The 22,723-nt window shown below is 46.7% G+C and overlaps 1 protein-coding gene across 1 annotated transcript; it reads left to right on the forward strand.

Moving 5' to 3' along the window:
* Window positions 1-20,669: 20,669 nt before the first annotated feature.
* Window positions 20,670-22,278, forward strand: LOC125514014 (expansin-B11-like). The gene is made up of 4 exons (XM_048679260.1): window positions 20,670-21,009; window positions 21,115-21,227; window positions 21,319-21,512; window positions 21,625-22,278. Exons 1-4 carry the CDS (start codon window positions 20,772-20,774, stop codon window positions 21,947-21,949), a joined length of 870 nt encoding a protein of 289 aa, XP_048535217.1. The 5' UTR covers window positions 20,670-20,771; the 3' UTR covers window positions 21,950-22,278.
* The last annotated feature ends 445 nt before the right edge of the window (window positions 22,279-22,723 follow it).

The raw sequence follows: 22,723 nt of genomic DNA on the forward strand, positions 1-22,723 counted from the left end.
CGAATTTTTGCGTTCCTTACGCGGTTGGGTTATGATGGGAACCCCTTGATAGTTCTCCTTGATTAAAGCTTTTCCAGCAATGCCCAACCTTGGTTTTACCATTTGCCACCTAGCCACTTTTTCCCTTGGGTTTCCGGAGCCCGAGGGTCATCTTATTTTAGCCCCCCCCCCCCCGGGCCAGTGCTCCTCTGAGTGTTGGTCCAAACTAGAGTCCTGTGCAGCGCCCCCTCGGGGAAAATCGAGGTTTGGTTTTAGTTGTATGGAGAGCTCATCTGAGTGTGCCCTGAGAACGAGATATGTGCAGCTCCTATCGGGATTTGTCGGCACATTCGGGCAGTGTTGCTGGTCTTGTTTTAACCTGTCGAAGTGTCTTAAAGAACCGAGATACCGAGCCTGATCGGAACGTCTCGGGAGGAGGTCTATTCCTTCATTGACCGTGAGAGCTTGTCATGGGCTAAGTTGGGACTCCCCTGCAGGGTTTTCAACTTTTGAAAGTCGTGCCCGCGGTTATGGGCAGATGGGAATTTGTTAATGTCCGGTTGTAGATAACTTGAACCTTAACTTAATTAAAATGAATCAACTGGGTGTGTTACCGTGATGGCCTCTTCTCGACGGAGTCCGGGAAGTGGACACGGTGTTGGAGTAATGCTTGCCGCAGGTTGCCCTCTTTAGTTATGCGTTCGCGCTTTGCCTTCTCTTCTCGCTCTTTTTTGCGAACAAGATAGCCACTATATATGCTAGTCGCTTGCTGCAGCTCCACCTTATTTACCTTGCCTTACCTATAAGCTTAAATAGTCTTGATCGCGAGGGTGCGAGATTGCTGAGTCCCTGTGGCTCACAGATTACTATTACACCAGATGCAGGGCCTGATGATTCCGCTCCAGGTGACGCGCTCGAGCTCAAGTGGGAGTTCGACGAGGACTCTCAACGATACTACGTGTCTTTTCCTGATGATCAGTAGTGGTGCCCAGTTGGGGTGATCGGGACCGTGTCGCATGTTGGGTTATCTTTTATTTTGGCGCCGTAGTCGGTCCATGAGTGTTTGGATGATGTAATGTTATTTATGTACTTGATTGACGTGGCGAGTGTAAGCCAAATATGTTATCTCCCCTTTTATTATCTATATTACATGGGATGTTGTGAAGATTGCCTAACTTGCGACATATGCCTTCAATGCGATTATGCCTCTAAGTCGTGCCTCGACACGTGGGAGATATAGTCGCATCGAGGGTGTTACAATAGCGTAATGGTGTGTCCGAACGTCGTAATCGTACTTTACTTGATATGGTGCGATCTATGATGTCTCTTACAGATTTACCGCTATCGTTTTGGGGTTATGCTTTAGAGACGGCCGCATTCACGTTAAATAGGGCACCATCAAAATCCGTTGAGACGACGCCTTATGAACTATGGTTTGGCAAGAAACCAAAGTTGTCGTTTCTGAAAGTTTGGGGTTGCGATGCTTATGTGAAAAAGCTTCAACCTGATAAGCTCGAACCCAAATCGGAGAAATGTGTCTTCATAGGATACCCGAAGGAGACTGTTGGGTACACCTTCTATCACAGATCCGATGGCAAGACATTTGTTGCTAAGAATGGATCCTTTCTAGAGAAGGATTTTCTCTCGAAAGAAGTGAGTGGGAGGAAAGTAGAACTTGATGAGGTAACTGTACCTGCTCCCTTATTGGAAAGTAGTACATCACAGAAAACGGTTTCTGTGACACCTACACCAATTAGTGAGGAAGCTAATGATGATGATCATGAAACTTCAGAACAAGTTACTACTGAACCTCGTAGATCAACCAGAGTAAGATCCGCACCAGAGTGGTACGGTAATCCTGTTCTGAAAGTCATGCTACTAGATCATGATGAACCTACGAATTATGAAGAAGCAATGGTGAGCCCAGATTCCGCAAAATGGCTTGAAGCCATGAAATCTGAGATGGGATCCATGTATGAGAACAAAGTGTGGACTTTGGTTGACTTGCCCAATGATCGGCAAGCAATTGAAAATAAATGGATCTTCAAGAAGAAGACTGACGCTAACGGTAATGTTACTGTCTACAAAGCTCGACTTGTCGCAAAAGGTTTTCGACAAGTTCAAGGAATTGACTACGATGAGACCTTCTCACCCGTAGCGATGCTTAAGTCTGTCTGAATCATGATAGCAATTGCCACATTTTATGATTATGAAATTTGGCAGATGGATGTCAAAACTGCATTCCTGAATGGATTTCTAGAAGAAGAGTTGTATATGATGCAGCCGGAAGGTTTTGTTGATTCAAAAGGAGCTAACAATGTGTGCAAGCTCCAGCGATCCATTTATGGACTGGTGCAAGCATCTCGGAGTTGGAATAAACGCTTTGATAGTGTGATCAAAGCATTTGGTTTTGTACAGACTTTTGGAGAAGCCTGTATTTATAAGAAAGTGAGTGGGAGCTCTATAGCATTTCTGATATTATATGTGGATGACATATTGCTAATCGGAAATGATATAGAATTTCTGGATAGCATAAAGGGATACTTGAATAAGAGTTTTTCAATGAAAGACCTCGGTAAAGCTGCTTACATATTGGGCATTAAGATCTATAGAGATAGATCAAGATGCTTAATTGGACTTTCACAAAGCACATACCTTGACAAAGTTTTTGAAGAAATTCAAAATGGATCAAGCAAAGAAAGGATTCTTGCCTGTGTTACAAGGTGTGAAGTTGAGTAAGACTCAATGCCCGACCACTGCAGAAGATAGAGAGAAAATGAAAGATGTTCCCTATGCTTCAGCCATAGGCTCTATCATGTATGCAATGCTGTGTACCAGACCTGATGTGTGCCTTGCTATAAGTCTAGCAGGGAGGTACCAAAATAATCCAGGAGTGGATCACTGGACAACGGTCAAGAACATCCTGAAATACCTGAAAAAGACTAAGGATATGTTTCTCATATATGGAGGTGACAAAGAGCTCATCGTAAATGGTTACGTTGATGCAAGCTTTGAAACTGATCCGGACAATTCTAAATCGCAAACCGGATACATATTTACATTAAATGGTGGAGCTGTCAGTTGGTGCAGTTCTAAACAAAGCGTCGTGGCGGGATCTACATGTGAAGCGGAGTACATAGCTGCTTCGGAAGCAGCAAACGAAGGAGTCTGGATGAAGGAGTTCATATCCGATTTAGGTGTCATACCTAGTGCATCGGGTCCAATGAAAATCTTTTGTGACAATACTGGTGCAATTGCCTTGGCAAAGGAATCCAGATTTCACAAGAGAACCAAGCACATCAAGAGAATGCTTCAATTCCATCCGGGATCTAGTCCAGGTGGGAGACATAGAGATTTGCAAGATACATACGGATCTGAATGTAGTAGACCCATTGACTAAGCCTCTTCCACGAGTAAAACATGATCAGCACCAAGGCTCCATGGGTGTTAGAATCATTACTGTGTAATCTAGATTATTGACTCTAGTGCAAGTGGGAGACTGAAGCAAATATGCCCTAGAGGCAATAATAAAGTTATTATTTATTTCCTTATATCATGATAAATGTTTATTATTCATGCTAGAATTGTATTAACCGGAAACGTAATACTTGTGTGAATACATAGACAAACAAAGTGTCACTAGTATGCCTCTACTTGACTAGCTCGTTAATCAAAGATGGTTATGTTTCCTAACCATAGACATGAGTTGTCATTTGATTAACGGGATCACATCATTAGGAGAATGATGTGATTGACATGACCCATTCCATTAGCTTAGCACCCGATTGTTTAGTATGTTGCTATTGCTTTCTTCATGACTTATACATGTTCCTATGACTATGAGATTATGCAACTCCCGTTTACCGGAGGAACACTTTGTGTGCCACCAAACGTCACAACGTAACTGGGTGATTATAAAGGTGCTCTACAGGTGTCTCCAAAGGTACATGTTGGGTTGGCGTATTTCGAGATTAGGATTTGTCGCTCCGATTGCCGGAGAGGTATCTCTGGGCCCTCTCGGTAATACACATCACTTAAGCCTTGCAAGCAATGCAACTAATAAGTTAGTTGCAATATGATGTATTACGGAACGAGTAAAGAGACTTGCCGGTAACGAGATTGAACTAGGTATTGAGATATCGACGATCGAATCTCGGGCAAGTAACATACCGATGACAAAGGGAACAGCGTATGTTGTTATGCGGTCTGACCGATAAAGATCTTCGTAGAATATGTAGGGGCCAATATGAGCATCCAGGTTCCGCTATTGGTTATTGACCGGAGACGTGTCTCGGTCATGTCTACATTGTTCTCGAACCCGTAGGGTCCGCGCGCTTAACGTTACGATGACAGTTTCATTATGAGTTTATATATATTGATGTACCGAAGATTGTTCGGAGTCCCGGATGTGATCACGGACTTGACGAGGAGTCTCGAAATGGTCGAGACATAAAGATCGATATATTGGACGACTATATTTCGACACCGGAAAGGTTCCGGGTAAGATTGGGACAATACCGGATCACCGGGAGGTTATTGGAACCCCCCAGGAGGTATATGGGCCTTATTGGGACTTAGTGGAAAGGAGGGGAAAGGAGCAAGGGAGGGGGCGCCCCCCCTCCCAAGCCCAATCCGAATTGAGAGGGGGGCCGGGCCCCCCTTTCCTTCCTCCCTCCTTCCTCTTCCTTCCCTCTCCTACTCATAATAGGAAAAAGGGGAGTCCTACTCCCGGTGGGAGTTGGACTCCCTCCCTTGGGCGCGCCACCCTCCTTGGCCGGCCCCCTCCTCCACTCCTTTATATACGGGGGCAGGGGCACCCAGAGACACACCAATTGATCATTGATCTCTTAGCCATGTGCGGTGGCCCCCTCCACCATAATCCTCGATAATATTGTAGCGGTGCTTAGGCGAAGCCCTGCGACGGTAGAACATCAAGATCGTCACCACGCCGTCGTGCTGACAGAACTCATCCCCGACACTTTGCTGGATCGGAGTCCGGGGATCGTCATCAAGCTGAACGTGTGCAAAAACTCGGAGGTGCCGTAGTTTCGGTGCTTGATCGGTCGGGCCGTGAAGACATACGACTACATCAACCGCGTTGTTATAACGCTTTCGCTTCTTGTCTACGAGGGTACGTAGACAACACTCTCCCCTCTCGTTGCTGTGCATCACCATGATCTTGCGTGTGCGTAGGAATATTTTTGAAATTACTACGTTCCCCAACAGTACATATGTGTGAGCCTATGGGCTAATGCTTCTTCACATCAAGGGGCCTACGACGCCCTTGGCTCCCACTTGGCGGGTCCCAATCTGGTGCATATTGGGGACCCAAGAGTGCCCAGTAGGGATCCGAGTGTTTGGTTGGCTGTTCTACTTGGACAGACTGAACACCCGGGCAAACCTCCATCGCAAGACCATTCTCAACTCTCCGTCATGCCCATGATGCCACGCCGCAACGGAAAACCGGGCTCACTTGTTTTTCACCTACCCAACCTCCGATGCTATATGGGACGCCCTTGGACTGCTACCGGTCTCATCGCCATTATCGGAGTTGTGGACCTCTTTGTGCCGACCGGAGCTGCCCACTTCGATATGGCCGATGGTTCTTCTGGTCCTATGGAAGATTTAGGACGAACACCACTCTCCCGCTGATGTAATCCGCTCTATAATCTCGGGCCTCACTCTCTAGACTCACCGTCACACAAAGACACAACAAAAAATCCACGCCGGTCTGTGGCCGGATTCTTTTCTCCTCTCGCCTCACCAAACTTTGTTACTATTATTTTTTGAATATATTCAGGTGGGGAGCCCCCCCCCCTTGTGACAGTTTAAAAGAAACAAAGGTAAACAAATTTATTTGTAAGGGAAAATGAATCATGGGACTGGATTAACCCTAAAATAAACAAACACAGGTTTAAAGGAATATAATATTATGCAACAATGTATAACATAACAGAACGTAAAAACTTCTATTTTCGCTAACGTTTTCATCCCCCCATACTAATATACTAAAATAAAAATAGAAAATAAAGTTATCTAAGAAAGAATGAATTGGTGGCATTGCTATTACTCCAAAAGAAGAAAGAAAAAATAGTGAAATGGAAATTTTGCACAGAATTTAGACATAAATTCCACTTTTTTATAATATGCAAGAATAGGCATATAAGAGTAAAAAATTGCAAGATTTTTTTTTCTCTGGCAAGGAATGAATTAGTTACATTAGTATTACCCTCAAAGAAGAAATAAAATGAAATACAAACTAAATTAAACTCAAAATAATGAAGTTCAAAAAAAAGAATGATAGTGACTTTGATTACCCTTTAAGACAAAAAAATAAAAAAAATAAAAACCAAAGGAATAAATTTTCTAAGAAAAAATGAATTAGTGGCATTGGTATTACCCTGTAAGAAGGAAGAACGTGAAAAGTAGTAAAAAAAATAACTACAAATTTTACACATAATTTATAGATAAATTGTGCCTTTTATAATAGTATAAAAGAATAACCATACAATAATGGAATTTGCAAAAAAGAAAGTTTTCTAACAAGGAATGAACTAGTGACATTAGTATTACTCTAAGTGCTTCGTGCGCCAGGCACCACTCTCAATGACCCTCCTATAGGACGTAGGTGAAGGAAATATGCCCTATAGGCAATAATAATGTTATTATTTTATTTCCTTATACCATGATAAATGTTTATTATTCATGCTAGAATTGTATTATCCGGAAACATAATACTTGTGTGAATACATAGACAAACCAAACGTCACTAGTATGCCTCTACTTGACTAGCTCATTAATCAAAGATGGTTATGTTTCCTAACCATAGACATGTGTTGTCATTTGATTAACGGGATCACATTATTAGGAGAATGATGTGATTGACATGACCCATTCCATTAGCTTAGCACCTGATCGTTTAGTATGTTGCTATTGCTTTCTTCATGACTTATACATGTTCTTATGACTATGAGATTATGCAACTCCCGTTTGCCGGAGGAACACTTTGTGTGCTACCAAATGTCACAACGTAACTGGGTGATTATAAAGGAGCTCTACAGGTGTCTCCAAAGGTAAATGTTGGGTTGGCGTATTTCAAGATTAGGATTTGTCACTCCGATTGTCGGAGAGGTATCTCTGGGCCCTCTCGGTAACGCACATCACATAAGCCTTGCAAGCATTGCAACTAATGAGTTAGTTGCGAGATGATGTATTACGAAACGAGTAAAGAGACTTGCCGGTAACGAGATTGAACTAGGTATTGAGATACCGACGATCGAATCTCGGGCAAGTAACATACCGATGACAAAGGGAACAACGTATGTTGTTATGCGGTCTGACCGATAAAGATCTTCGTAGAATATGTAGGAGCCAATATGAGCATCCAGGTTCCGCTATTGGTTATTGACCGGAGACGTGTCTCGGTCATGTCTACATTGTTCTCGAACCCGTAGGGTCCGCACGCTTAAGGTTTCGATGATAGTTATATTATGAGTTTATGTGTTTTGATGTACCGAAGTTAGTTCGGAGTCCCGGATGTGATCACGGACATAACGAGGAGTCTCGAAATGGTCGAGACATAAAGATCGATATATTGGACGGCTATATTCAGACACCGGAAGTGTTCCGAGTGATTTCGGAGAAAACTGGAGAGCCGGAGGGTTACCAGAACCCTACCGGGAGAAGTAATGGGCCATATGGGCCTTAGTGGAGAGAGAGAGAGGGGCAGCCAGGGTGGGCCGCGCTCCTCCTCCCCCCTTGGTCCGAATTGGACTAGGAGGGGGGGGGCGGCGCCCCCCTTTCCTTCTCCCTCCCCACTTCCTTCCTCCTCCTAGTAGGAGGACTCCTCCTGGCGCGCCAATAGGGGCCGGCCGGCCTCCTCCCCTTGCTCCTTTATATACGGGGGCAGGGGGCACCCCTAGACACACAAGTTGATCCACGTGATCATATTCTTAGACATGTGCGGTGCCCCCTTCCACCATAATCCTCGATAATATTGTAGCGGTGCTTAGGCGAAGCCCTACGACGGTAGTACATCAAGATCGTCACCACGCCGTCATGCTGACGGAACTCTTCCCGGCACTTTGCTGGATCAGAGTCCGGGGATCGTCATCGAGCTGAACTTGTGCTAAAACTCGGAGGTGCCGTAGTTTCGGTGCTTGATCGGTCGGGCCGTGAAGACGTACGACTACATCAACCGCGTCGTGCTAACGCTTCCGCTGTCGGTCTACAAGGGTACATAGATCACACTCTCCCCTCTCGTTGCTATGCATCACCATGATCTTGCGTGTGCGTAGGAATTTTTTTAAAATTACTACGTTCCCCAACAGTAGGTCACGCTCCCACGAGGCGGCTAAAATTATTTAAAAAATATCATCATGCTACTTGGTCGAGTGTACGACGACCCTTAACATAACGCTGTCGTATATGCCCTCGCTAATTTCTAACCACGATACTAAGGAGGCCCCCTAGTCAAAAGTTGATTCGTGTATGTCAACAATTATCCATTCCTGGTCGGCAAAAATAAAACACACAACATGCAAGGCGAGGCGGATTGCGAAGGAGGAGTAGTGCAGGTGTATCATTCATCTTCTCAAACACCAATAGCATGCGGAAGAGAACGCATTATAGGTTTGTCTAAACTCTCCACCAGTAGCATGTTTTTTAGGTGTAAAACATGATTTACTTTATTCAATTATCAAGTCTACAGGAATAATCAAAGGGTCATGAGGGTTTACAAGTCAAAGATTCCACCACTAGCATGGTAGAACTTTTTTTTGAGACAAACTAGCATGGTAGAACTAAACTTTCCACTGTGTCATATATCCTCAAATGAGCCTTTGAGTTTTTTCTCTAAATTATTGTTTATATGGGCCTAAAGCCCATCTATAATTAAATACTCCCCAACCGACTGTGGTAGTTTTATTACCTCGTTGCAACGAACATGGTTAATGCATCAGCTATCGATAAATCCTTTTTTGAAATGGATCAAATCTATTATAAAGATTCATCAGAAATACAAAACACCTCAAACATAACAAAAATTACATCGAGGTTCATGGACCACCGAACGACCATTGTCGCCGCCAGAACGAGCCGCTGACACGCCGTTCCGATACCGGAGCCGACCTGACCTTGTCAATAACAGCCGGAAAAGTCTTCGTGCACGTGCCCCTAAGGACCAGCACCCCGGAGCCGCAGTCGCCGCCGTTAAATCCTTGATTATAATTTTGGTAGGATGGAAGGCACTGCGATGTGGCCCAAATCAGGCCGAGGCCATGTTCCTAAGGGCATCTCTAACACATACCCCTAAAACAGACACAATATGATATGTCCGTGAAAAATGATACGGAGCTGGTCATCTAACTGTATACATCAAACACCAGACACATGTCAAAAGGACTTTGAACAAAAACCTAAAAAAATTCATGCAAACCGGATGATGTTTATTTAAACCAGACCAAAATCGTTATATATTTGACATATATCAACTGAATAATAGCGGACGACACCTTTTTAACCTAGTCTAAATGTTCGGCGGCAATGTCACAAATCCTGTCTTTTCCATGTCTGGTAATTTCATTGGTCGTGAGCCTTACGGAGGGAAGCTGCGGGAGAGGAAGAATAAGGTACGTCCCACATGCGACACCAAGCGTACCCATGTACCATGTGCTACTCTTCCTCACTGGAGTCCGTCATGTCCATAGCGGCAGATGTGGACAGGCCGACCTCGTGCTCGTTGCGGCGAGGCACGAACCACGGGGGCGGCATGGCTATCGCGGAGCTGGCGACGTTTGTGGTCGCCCGCGCCTCCTCTTCGTCCTCCTTCACGTCGAGCTTTGCAAACATGGCGTCTTTCTCCGCCCGCAGGCCATTGCTTACGGCAGATGTCATGCGCGCTACGCACAGACTGCTAGAGTGCATGTTCCTCATCTAGGAAGCCCTGATCCTTCATTACCATGGTCGCGACAACATCATCCTACATCTGCTCACCGCTGATTCCCCCTCCACGAGTCGATGCTCGTCAAGGAGCCGGATGTTGTAGCTCTGGTCCTCCTACGCCTATAGGAACGTTGACACAGGCGGCGACGACTGCTCTTCCGCCATGACGGCGTTGCGCCTACATGGTCAGGGGCACCGACTCGTTATCAGACACTTCTTCAATTGTTTTATTGCTAACCTCCGGCAGGCTCGCCAACAAACTAGCCTCAATCGATCATGTGGGATGGCCTGCCAGACGACTACAATGCCGACCAACTCCTACTTCTGCTCCATTGAGAGATTCTCCCACAATGATCTAGAGCTCAGGGTAATGGTTGGCTGGTGCGTTGCGGGTCATATCGGGCGAGAAGGCAACGTTTAAATAGTGGATGCCGACCAGGCCAAGCGGTAGGCACCCAAGTGGGTTCATCGCCCGTTGCGCCTGTTTAATGCGGGCAAGCGGACAAACAGGAGCCAATTTGAAGGCTGTAGACATCCATCAAGTCCCGTTCGGTCACGCGACTTCAGCATTGGAATAGATGCGGAAACTGGTCAGCGCACCGCTTCAGTGCCGACTTAGATTGGAGGTTGCGTCCGTTCTGAGCTGGCATGAATGCAGCGTTGACGCTCTCGAGCGGTGCTAACCGACATATATGTGCGCCAACCGCTTCGTGTAGGAGAGGGCACGGAACGGACTTTTGGGTGGATTCGGGATATCGGGCGCGTACGTGGCAGCAATCCGTATGCCCGCGAAGCCTCCCATGCGCTGCGTCCAGTTTGCAATATTTCAGACATCTGAACTAATCCGTGGAAGGGTACTGCGTTGAATGGCAAACTACATCTGCGATTAGATGATATGCAGCCTATGTATGCAAGGACCACGTCACCGGAGTGTCACGCAGCGAAAGGACAAGCTAAGCGTAGTTAGGCCATCGGTTCCCTAAAAGTTAAGGGAATAAAACCCTTAGTAAAGCATATATACTTCACTAATTTTTGATCGTTTCTAGCCGATCTCCTAAATTTAGTGAAGTAAACTTCAATTTGATCAAATTCAAAGCAATTTGAATAGAAAGTAGCATGCATTCAAATATAAACATAGATAGTTTTGCACAACCGGACATAAAACATAAATTAAACTAAACTAAAGCACTTAAACTACTTTCCGTCGAAGTAGAGGTCGAGTCAATCCTTCCTCGTCGGGTACAGTGTGCCGCGAGCCGGGTCCGGGCCGGTGTCGTCGTCGGGGTCGTCGGGGAAGACACCCCTCCACTCGTCGACGTCGATCTCCTCGTCGTCGCCGCCCACCTCGCCGCCGTCCTTGCAGCCTTGGACCTCGTCGTTGGAGGAGATAACGATAACCTCGCCGCCGGCGTCGGCAAAGGTCATCCGCTCCATCTCCACGAGCTCCAGGTGCTCTCGGCGGAGATCTTCCATGTAGGCCTCGTCGGCGGCCTCGGCCTCGAGGTGCTCCCTCACCTCGCGGTCCTCCCACGCCATAGCCAAGCTCACCATCCCCGGCTCCGGCGGGGTGAGGTGGACCGGATGCGTCCCCGGGGGGAAATTGAGCCGAGCCGCCGCGCCGTGGAAGCGAACCTGCCAGCGGCTATACTCCATGGTCGCGAGCTCAGCCGTGTGGAAGGTCCCGAGCCACCACTTGGTGTGGGTCTCCCGATCCGTGATTTCGGCCACCCACGTCCCCCAGTGCTGTTGTCGGACCACGAGCTAGGTCCTGTCGGTGTGGAGGGAGGACGCGCAAGTCCTCGAACCGGCATAGGGGCGCGGCAGCGGGCGGATCAGGCAACCGGCGACGGCGTCTTGATGAAGAGTCCGCGGAGGACGACCCGTGTGCGTAGCGGTGCGGATCGGCGGCGGGGACTGGCGGCCACCACGTCCAGCCATCGAAGGGGCGGGGGAGGATGGTACGCGCGCCGCCGGCGGTGCGGGGGGAGAAGATGCACCGATTTTACTCGGCTGAGCAATGATGAAGTAAATATACTCAGATTTTTAGAGGAGGGAAAATTTTACTCCACTGAGCCATATGGGGGATCGACTAGATCAAACTTAGTGAAATAAAAAGCCAAATTTACTCCACTAAGGAGATACAGCGATCGGTTAGAAACGCTCTTATCAGCACACTGCACACCGGCACTGTTTAGCGCGGCCCGGCAGGTTTTCCCTAATTAAGCCGTGATTCAAGGAATCAGGGCACTCCAAATCCCGGCACTGTCGCCGGGACGTCAACCACGTGGACGCCAAGCCCCCACCGACAGCACCTAAACTCAGGCCGAAACTTCTCCCCAACCTTCGTGGTTTCACGCCTTGCCGCCGCACCACCAAGCAGCCATGCTTTCGTACTTGTTTCGTTTTTCACGCGGCGTCGCCCAAGCCGGAGCCTTCTTCGCCTGCTGACTTCCTGCCGCTGGGTGCTGGCGCCCACGCTCGCCACGATGCTTCCCTTATTTCGATCGATATAATATAAAGAACGGGAGATCCTGACGAAACTGCACAGTACCCCGTACATATTCTGCATTTTAAGCACGGTTTTGTTTCATGGAATTTGGTATTATTGGGTATTGACCCCGCGCTGCCAGAGTGCGAGCTGATATGAGTCACGCATTCTGGTTCGTGGCCGGTGCTTTGGCTGTTGAAGCATAATCATGGAGGCCGGAATTGTGGTGGATAGTACGATAGGAGTTGAGGTATCTAGGAATCGATTCCAGACAGGCGCGCGTGAGAGAGATATATATATATCGTTCAAACTTATATATTCCCCTAAGCAAAAACCTATTCCAATATGGTACTGTATGGCATCTTTTGGCGTAGGAAATGAAGGGTTTCGTGACCAACAAATAAAGTACAGTACGTAATTTGCATGCTAGACATATCAACCTCGCGGTGATTTTTCTTGTAGTACGCTTCTCTTCTTTTGTGTTAGCGTATCAGCGTTTGCTAGCGTCATACTACTAAGTACTCACTGAATCTGATCCAACGAACATGTACAGAGGGTATGCACGCACGCATGTATGTGGCTGTGGGGTTGCCTCAACTACCAAGAATTCGAATTTCGAGAAGTAAGAATGATGGGATCTCTTGGATGATCAGAGTAACGATTCTTCTTCTTAATCATGTCCATACCGGTTGTTGCCCTGCACTCCCATCCGCAAATGTAGAAGAGGAAATTGCATGTGCATATGCATATGCAGGATTCAGAACAATCAATCGGTTTCCCGGCATATCATCTTCTCTGGACTGTACTTCCCCTGCTAGTACATTACAAGTCAAATGCATGCAGGTTCATCGAGAAAGTTGTGCTCAATTATAGCACGATGATCACATACGCTCCAGTTTCCCTTTGCTAAGATAAAGATGTCGGTTACATTGGTCGGTCACATGGTACAGGAGTCAAATTATTCAGCCCGGATTATACAAACTGCGGGAGCACCGCAAAGTCGCAAACACAGCAAGCTGAAGACCTTCTCCCGGCTGGCACAAGAACGAATTGCATTATCGAATGCGTTTGGGCCGTTCCTCTCGTGCATGACAGGTAAAGTGTGGTGGTAAGGCCTGCATGATGATGATGATGATGGTGCATGAGCCAACCAAAGATGGCCACGATGCGCAATGTGCACATGATGATATGAGAAAGGAGTGGCCGGTTCTAAATCCCCGTGTTATCGTAACGACCGATGACAACTACCTGGCTTGATTTTGTTTATCTTTTCGGATCATGCATGGCGTTGGAGGATGTGATGTGATCGCCTCTGTAATCCAAGGGTTGTCCTCCGTCGGTTTTGCGTTGATTAGCGGCAATCTTGCAATCATCCTCCCCTAATCCGTCACTCAAATCGCGTCTGAGATGTGACCTACTGCCTACTGCTATTATGGTTTTCCCTATGTTTACTGCTTTTGGAAAGTGAAATGAGCTATGTATTTTATGACAACCCGTAAATTTACATCTGCATCCATCACAGGCATGGTTGCGAAAGACCGTCATTTAAGATTTAACGTTGCCCGCATACATTTTAACCCGCATTTGAATTAACTGGACCGAATTCATGCAAAATGGCCGATATTAATCAAAGTACAAATCCTCCGTACATAGCATGCAAATTTAGTCTACTACATAAATATCTTAAATTCGACTATATTAACAGGATGTCCAACAAGTTTTTTATCAATGGATACTGTAGTTCCACACATACCCCCGACCCCCCCCTCCCCCCCTTCAGCTTCATCCAACAGTGTGTGTACGTAAAATGGTCGTTCCTTTGTCCTATGGTACATCAAGACAGCGCGTGCGTGCTACATATAATATGTACACTAACATTGAGTGAATGAATCAATCAACAAATTGAGCAAGAAGAAGCAAAACTTACGATCCCATTCTCTGCCGCATGCAATGGCCACCTTATCTGGAGCTGATGAACCGTGTCACAAAACTTGGTGACACTAGTCTGGATTGCATACCACGTTGCGTTGTTGAATGATGTGCATGTCGTATGGCGCAATTTGCTTTTGTGCGTGAAACTTTTCATGCACTTGCTGCCAGAAGGTCACCTCTCTGTTCCTGTCTACGAAATCCGCGGATACGGCCAACCACGTATCGCACAACAACTCACCCTCCGTGGTCAAGTAGTGTACCATCCTTCATACTCTAAAAAACAACATAGCGTTTGAAAATAAGCTCAATGGCAATTAACCGAACACCTGTCGGGCATGGTGTCCCCCATGAAGGTCGTTAACAGGGCGACAGAGTGTACCTGGGTACAAACAGCTCCAGAGTGGACAGCTTCATCATAAAGGCGAGCGGGCGCGTCTGTGCTAGTTGCGGATGTCCAGCAATGCCTCCATGGCGGGCGGAGACGTACAACAACAGCGGCGAAGATGGAGGGTGCGGATGCAAAGCAGGGAGAGAAAGAGGCGGAGTGAAAGAAAATGGGACCGGGAGGGAGGATTGGGTGAGCCCGGGTGTCGGAGACCTACGCGTCTGTTGTCTGAACTCCTGCAAGCCTCCGCCACTTTATCTCCAATTTGCGAGAGAAAACGCATCCGGATCGCCATGCGGACCGATAAAGGCCCGTATTGAATGGCTTCCACGCTTGGAACAAATGCAGACGGTTGCGGGTCATCGTTGGAGATGCCATTAGGACCCCATTTTCTATTACTGCATTTCAGATACGCATGACAAATTATTTATCCAATTGTTGGTTAAATTTCTTTTTGGCTAATCGGCTTTTCTTTGTTTCCTACTTTGTCCAAAAAATACGGCAAACTGGCCCTTAATTGTATATAAAAAAAGTGCATTTAACCGTCTAACCTACAAGATGTCATCTTTTATACTTGGTCATGTTTTTTTAGAAGTTCTTTTTCAGATGTCAAATCTTTTATATTTTTGACGAAATTTACAACAGCAATATCAAAATCTACAATAACAAATTAATATATTTCACAGGTAGATGTTGATAGTATTTCTATAAGCTTACTCTAAGTTTAACTTCTGAAAAAACTAATACGCATTGTAAAAGAGAATGGAGTGAGTATAAATAAGTCAAAATAGACAAACGTCCAACTACATAGGTGGTTCTAAACAATAAATGTGCTCATAAGACACACCAAGAAAACACCTAGAAAAGACCCTGGCGGCTCGCATTAGGGTTTCCTCAGCCTCTCGCCGTCCGTCGTTGGTCCGCCTCGTCTCCTATGGTTTTCGGACCATGGAGATACGGTGGATCCCGGCCTTTGCCGGCGAGAGGGCTTCGTCTCTAGGTGTTTTCTTCAGTCTTGTTAGGATTTGTGTCATGTTCAGGAAGACGAGACAGCGGCGGCTTTCTGAAGATGGAATAAGGTTCTTCCTGCCTATCCCCCGTCCTGGTGGTACTTCTAGCTTCGTCGGAGAGCGTGTGGAGATGTGTCTACGGCGGATCTCGTGGGATCCGGTCGACATTTATCAAAGATGGATCCGCTTGGATCCGGTCTTCATTCATCCATGTCTTTTTTCTGCAGGTTGGATCTTTCCGATCCACGCTTCTCTTCATCAGTGGCAGTTGTTGTTCTGGTGCACTAGTCCTATGGGGCCTTAGTATGACAACTTCTCAACTGTCTGGTAAACAAGGTTTGCATCGATCCAATGAGGGTGTGGCAATGATGGCGGCGCGCCTTCGGCTCGCTCCAGTGCTTGTAGTCGTTGCTAGGTAGTCTATGGATGTAATTTTTTTACGTCTAGTGTTCTTTGTACTGCCATGACAGTTGATGAATAGATCAGAAGTTTTCTCGCAAAAAAACACATCAAGAAAACATAGAGGTTAAGAATCAATTGCGATGATTTTTTCTCAAAGGAAGGATCAACCTCTCGGCATCTCCATCCTTATATACACACATCCAGAGTACTATTAAGGTTGATGCAAGGCAATGAATCTAAGAACATCAACATGCATAGTACATGATAATAATGGGAGAAGATGTGAGCTAGACACCTTCGAATAAGTCATCTTCTTCCGTGGCAATGCCATCAAGAAGGGGTGGCGCACTAGCGCCATTGTCACCACATCCGGCAGGAGACAACTAGGACAAGGGCTTTCATCATGTGGCCGAGACAAACCTATCAAAACCAACACATATCAGTATGGAGACAATGCCTTGAAAAAAGGTAACGACACAAGTCTGACGTTGTTGAGCCTGACCAACAAAGGTCAAAACAAGAACTTTCACCTTGGACATGAAGTGGTGTTTCAGTCACCATCTTGATGACGGAAGATGATGTTATCCCCGGCCTACTCGGGTGTCGTTGAGCCTCTCGAACCCAGTGGCCGAGCTTTAAGCCCATTATTGGGCGGGCTGGGTGGGCCAAACAGACGTAAACATCTTGTGGGCTGGTGTTCTAAGGCCCGAAAGTTAAAAAATAGTGTGCAAACTACAAAAGGCTGGGCGGGCCACGACACATTCAGCCTTGCTGTGGCTCCGCTAGTGCTAGAACCCCTCCACTACGCAACGAACACTCCCACAAAAGGGTGTGATAGGCCCGAGGTTGCCATTGGAGACCATCATCATCCCAAAAGATGTCGGATCCGCCTCGAGGGGGTCCATGTTGGCAAGAGCCATTAACCATATCCCCGGGGTCGTTGCATAGGTGTCCTCCATCTGAACGAGCTTGACGAGAGTAACACCGCAAATCCTTCACGACCCCAACGCCCACTGCAAGGAGCATGCATTTGATCTAGCCAACGATGAGGAAACTAGGATACACAATGGAAAAAATGAACAAAATTGAATTTGCAGCAACGCTTTGCCACAATTGCATGCATCATAGGATAGCACCACATAGAAGTATTCAATTTCAGATAACTAGTACTTACCAAAACCCAAGGCAACTAGGAGTTAGAATTAGCAAAACGGATTTTGTTCTAGGGATGTTGTTTTCAAGGCGCAAGTTGCTAGTTAAGCAACTAATGGTCATCCATAGAATTGCATGCATCACTCACTTAAGAGTGCATAAATTGCAAGTGATAGGATAGAAGTTTGGAAAACTAAGTACATCTGTACACATGGAGCAACTGTAGAAATGCACGAACCAGCCAGGTCACCCAAAAGCTCAAGCCGGTGGAGAAAGGTGGGCTATGCATTTATACGTCAATACTCCCCCTCGCGTGTGGCTCCCTCGAGCCTAAACGTGAACCCAAAATGGGATGCATTTTTCTATTTTCAAATTGCGCTAGCCGGTTTTTGAACTCAAAACCTTTTGACTCTGATACCATGTAGAACTACACAATGTTGACGTATAAATGCATAGCCCATCTTTCTCCATAAAGCTTGGGCTTTGGGGTGAACTGGCTTGTACGTGTAGTTCTACAACAACATTGTAGTGAATGAAATGAATCTCGATTATGTGTCTATACATGTAACCGCAATAATTACTAAATAACAAATAATATAAGCATATTAGCATAGGACTACTACAGTAGATGAAGTTGATATGTTAGTTCTTAATGTTCTAGCTACTTGCATCATTTATGTGAGTTGAGACACTCGGAATGCAAAAATAGCATAAGCATTTCTGCGAGGAAACAAACTCGGAGTCCATGTTGCTCAGATATGGAAACAGAGCCATGAAAAGCACACTTGTTGGTTGCTCTACAACAAAACAAGAACATCCAAGAAATCAGAAAACACCAAATTGAATCTTATAACCTGCGGTTGAGAAGAATCAGAGAGAAATGAACCCCTACAGCGTCGCCTCGTTGCTCTGCCCTCACTAACCGCCAGCCTTGCAGTCGCCCCTTGCAATTCCTCTAACCCAATCTAGTCTGAGCATCTTCTCCACTGTCGGTGACATCACAAATATTCATCATCTGCTCCCCTTCGTCTCCGTCTCTGGCTCAGTATGCACAAATCATGAGGAAATCACACAACTGAGAAATAGACTATGAGTTTGAGAGATTGCAGGCACCCAAGCTTTGAAAGCCATTTTCGATAAGAACCCGTGATTTGCAATAAACAATAAACAATTCTCATTTCTTTTGTTAATGTGACGAGCATTAATGAAACTGCCTATTGGCAAAGTGGATGAAACTGCCTATTGGCAAAGTGGGATATTCTAAGTGGGTCAAAAGATCAAAGCGTTTCGGGGATCTAGGACCTTACTACTAAGAACAACTTCTTGCTTTAGTAAATGGATGTTCAAAATTCTTTCAGAGGAAGGGGTATAGCACGAGCTGCTGCGAAACAAATACCTTCAATGTAAGACCCTACCCCCAAGTTTCGTTAAGCCTCCTTGCTGGAAAGGTCTTATGAGAGTTAAAGATGCATTCTTCAACAGAGGATCTTTCTCAGTAGACAATGGGCCCATGACTAGGTTTTGGGAACATACATGGTTGAGGCACGCGCCACTTGGCCTCCAATACCCGAGTCCAGGGCCGACCCTGAGGGGGTGGCAGGGGGCGGCCGCCCAGGGCCCCCGAAATCTAGGGGCCCCCTCCAGGGTTCGCAAGGAGCCCATGGCCCAGACCATAAGGAGGCAGCGACCTAGACGCACGTAGTCCACGAGTAGTCATGTTTTCCTTCTTTTCATCACGAGTTCGCCGCTTCGCGATGATACTATTCCCCCGAGGGCCCCGATCGTGAGGCGCGCCGCCGATGTAGATCGCTCTCTGCCATGCGGCCGGCTGGTCTTCCTCCAGGTCCCCGGGCCCGTTGTGTTATCCCGCATTCGTGAGATGCCTCTCATGTGCAAGACGAAGCCACCCCGCTTATAAGGTCATCCTAACCTCCTCTTTCTAGTTGGTCACGTTCATATGGTGCAGCAGCAGTCAGATCTTAGAAGGTCTCGCATATGATGCAGTACAAAATTTTGATTTCGTGTGCCCGTTGCTCTATTTCTTACTTCAATCTGTACTTTGTCAACACAACACCAATCGCCTTATCTATTGAAAAAATTGCCTACTATGTGTTCGATTGTCGGTCTTTGCATTCTCACTCCAAATCATCAAGACTGCAAATTTAACTTAAAAATTGGAAGAAGGTCTCAGCTATTCTTACACGCATAACTTCAATCCAAGCATGATTATATAATAAAGCCACTCAGACTCCCATAGCCATCGGGTAGGTAAATGATCTTTTATTGTTGCAAATGAAGCTTTTAAACGTTATAAACCTTTCATCTTGATGTTTGCCCTCTATCAGATATTCAATTTGTCTAATTAAGTAAAGGAATACACCATTTACAATTTTTGTTTTATTTTGAAACAATAGACAATAATAAGTTAAGTAAAGGAATGAACTAAAAAACTGAGATTATTATTTTGATCTTTATAGTAGGGGCCCCTGGTTGTAATTTCGCCCTGGGCCCCCGAAATATCAGGACCGGCCCTGCCCGAGTCTATAACATTGTATAGCGAAAGGTTGTGTCTGTTGCCCCCATGCTAGTGATGAAACCTGTGAATATCTAGTTTCACGAGGCTCTCAACAGGGATAAGTGTACGGTGTGGTTTCACTTGCTTCGTAGGTTGATATGTATTAACTTATCATGTGAGGAGGATGTGTTTCATTGGAAGTTGCCGTTTGGAATCTTTTCCATCTAGTTATTATATGTGGATCTGATTAACACCAGCCCTATTTTTCACAAGTGTTATATTTGGCATATTAAAGTTTCACTAAAAATTAAGATTTGTATGTGGTATGGATAGATGGGTGGTATCAACAAACAATTAATGAAACGATAGCTTGTCTGTTTACCACCCATCTTTGGTTTTCTACTCATATCTAGCATATTACTCTCCTTTCGGAACAAAAATCAAGACTTATTTTGGTACTACTTCAGTATTGAGTGTCATAGCCACCACCTTTTTCTTAGAACGGAGGCAAAATAGTTGTCCTCATCTCATTAACCAACGAAGTTATATGGATGCCCATTAGCATTATAGCTACTTCTAGTAGTACAGACGGTAAGTTTGACCTTACAACAAAGTGCGCTTATAACAGGTCCAGATTGAACTTCTCAGCATGTGCGTTTTCCTATTGTACGGTCTACTAATTTTTTACACGACTTTGGCTGGCATTTTTCGTAGGTACTACTGCAGATTAGTAATAGTTCGGTTAGCTTTTTCCTTCCACACCAACTCGTCACGTTCTCCCCAATAATTCGCCACGTACGTCTGAACCCCCGGTCCCAAGTGCTTCACTATAAATACTGACCTCGTGACCAGTCCTTCAACTCACCCAACGAACATTCGAGCTAAGCTTATCTAGCTCGCAGCCTCTAAATTTTCGAGCTCCTGGTGCCAGTGCTTGCTAGCAAGCTACAATCTGCAGCAGCAGCAATGGCGAAAACTTGCACCCTAGCGCTGCTTGGCGCGCTGGTAGTGCTCTCGCTTCTTGTGAGCCCCATTGCTTGCTCCCGCAAGCTCGCCAAGGTGGGCGGGCACCACAAACCTGCTCCAGTCAAGGGCCACAAAAACCAGACCACCACTAACCCCTCCTCGTCCGCCGCATACGGCGGCGGCTGGTTGCCCGCCGGCGCCACGTATTACGGCAACCCCAACGGCGACGGGAGCGACGGTTAGTGCCTTGCTTACTTTACTGTCAGCCTTATGTCCATAATCCATGGGACCTACATTCATCGAGCTGAAAGATAGTACTGATGACAAGAAAACAAATTTGCAGGCGGAGCGTGTGGCTACCAGACCGCTGTCGGGCACCGGCCGTTCTCGTCGATGATCGCCGCCGGGAGCTCGCCTCTGTTCATGGCGGGCAAGGGCTGCGGCGCGTGCTATGATGTAAGCATAACTCACCAAGCCCCTTCCATTAATGGTGCAAAGTGGTCGGCCCAGCTGGTCCTGACAAAATGTGTTCATGTCGCGTACGCAGGTTAAATGCACGAGCAACTCGGCCTGCTCCGGGAAGCCTGTGACCGTGGTGATCACCGACCTGAGCCCCGGCAACCTCTACCCCGGCGAGCCGTGCCATTTCGACATGAGCGGCACCGCCCTGGGCGCCATGGCGAAGCCCGGCATGGCCGACAAGCTCCGCGCCGGCGGGGTCATCAGGATGCAGTACAAGAGGTACGCAGCACGACCACATAGGATCCTCTTCAGTCTTCAGCCTACAGTTTACACGGAAAACAATGGAGTAAATGTGTAGAGCTGATCTTGGCGTTCCTGTTAACCATGGCAGGGTGCCATGCAAGTACCCCGGCGTCAACATTGCCTTCAGGGTGGACCAGGGCGCCAACCCCTTCTACTTCAAGACCCTGATCGAGTTCGAGGACGACGACGGCGACCTCAAGGCAGTGGCCCTCAAGGAGGCCGGCAGCGGCGCCTGGACGCCCATGGCGCAGGACTGGGGCGCGCTGTGGCGCCTCAACAACGGCAGGCGGCTGCGCGCCCCCTTCTCGCTCCGGCTCACCTCCGACTCCGGCAGGAAGCTGGTCGTCAACAACGTCATCCCCGCCAACTGGAAGGCCGGGGCCACGTACCGCTCCCTGGTGAACTACCCCTGAGCCACGGCCATATTTACCTGCTCCGTGTGTGAATTTTATTTATACCGCGAAAAGAAAGAATGTGCGTCCGGGTGCTGCGAGAGGCGGCGTCAGATGAGGAGGAGGAGCTTGCAAAACTGTGATGTTCCCTCCCTGGTCTCTGCATTCCCCTAGTGATGTATCATGTGTCATTAATCCGTCTGTAATTTTCCTCTTTTTTTTTGCCTTCCTCTGCTTGCTTTGTCACCGAGGAGACGACTGAACTGCAGCTAAAATGCTGCATGTCGATGTACCAAGTTGTGTGTTTTTTTTACCACGCAATCCTTGAGAAAAATGAAATTCCACGGTTACTACTTGCTTATTAAAGGGGAATTACAGAGGATGCAAATTACCGATGCTCTGTACTAGGAACACCGTTGCCGCCTGGGCACTGGGAACCACCGGTAGCTGCGGTATTGATTCTGCTCGCCTGTCATGCCGGCGGCTTGCCGAGGATGACACATGCGATTCTCCCGGAAACGTAGACAAAGGAGCAGAGCCTTGAATGTTGCGAATACTGATTGCCCTACTCAATTATTAACACAAACCGTTCGTTGAAAGTACTTTTAATGAAGGAGCTTCAGTTGTACACTTGTACGTACATGTAGGCACTACTCTGTGAATATGCGTACAAAATCTTCGGTTGCGTCTTTTCGATAAACAGGGCTTGGTTGTACTACACTACCGTTCGGTATTACGAGGGCACGTACAATGATGGCATATGGATACAGATGCTTCATGACAAAAAGTAATTTG

This window comes from Triticum urartu, chromosome 6 (assembly GCF_003073215.2).
Source record: "Triticum urartu cultivar G1812 chromosome 6, Tu2.1, whole genome shotgun sequence".
In the NCBI taxonomy this organism is placed as follows: Eukaryota; Viridiplantae; Streptophyta; class Magnoliopsida; order Poales; family Poaceae; genus Triticum; species Triticum urartu.

Excerpts from the sequence above, each read along its gene's own strand:
- LOC125514014 (XM_048679260.1), top strand. The coding sequence starts at position 20,772 with ATGGCGAAAACTTGCACCCTAGCGCTGCTTGGCGCGCTGGTAGTGCTC. Across the intron at positions 21,010-21,114 it reads CAACGGCGACGGGAGCGACG|GCGGAGCGTGTGGCTACCAG; the intron begins GTTAGTGCCTTG and ends ACAAATTTGCAG. Across the intron at positions 21,513-21,624 it reads ATCAGGATGCAGTACAAGAG|GGTGCCATGCAAGTACCCCG; the intron begins GTACGCAGCACG and ends TAACCATGGCAG.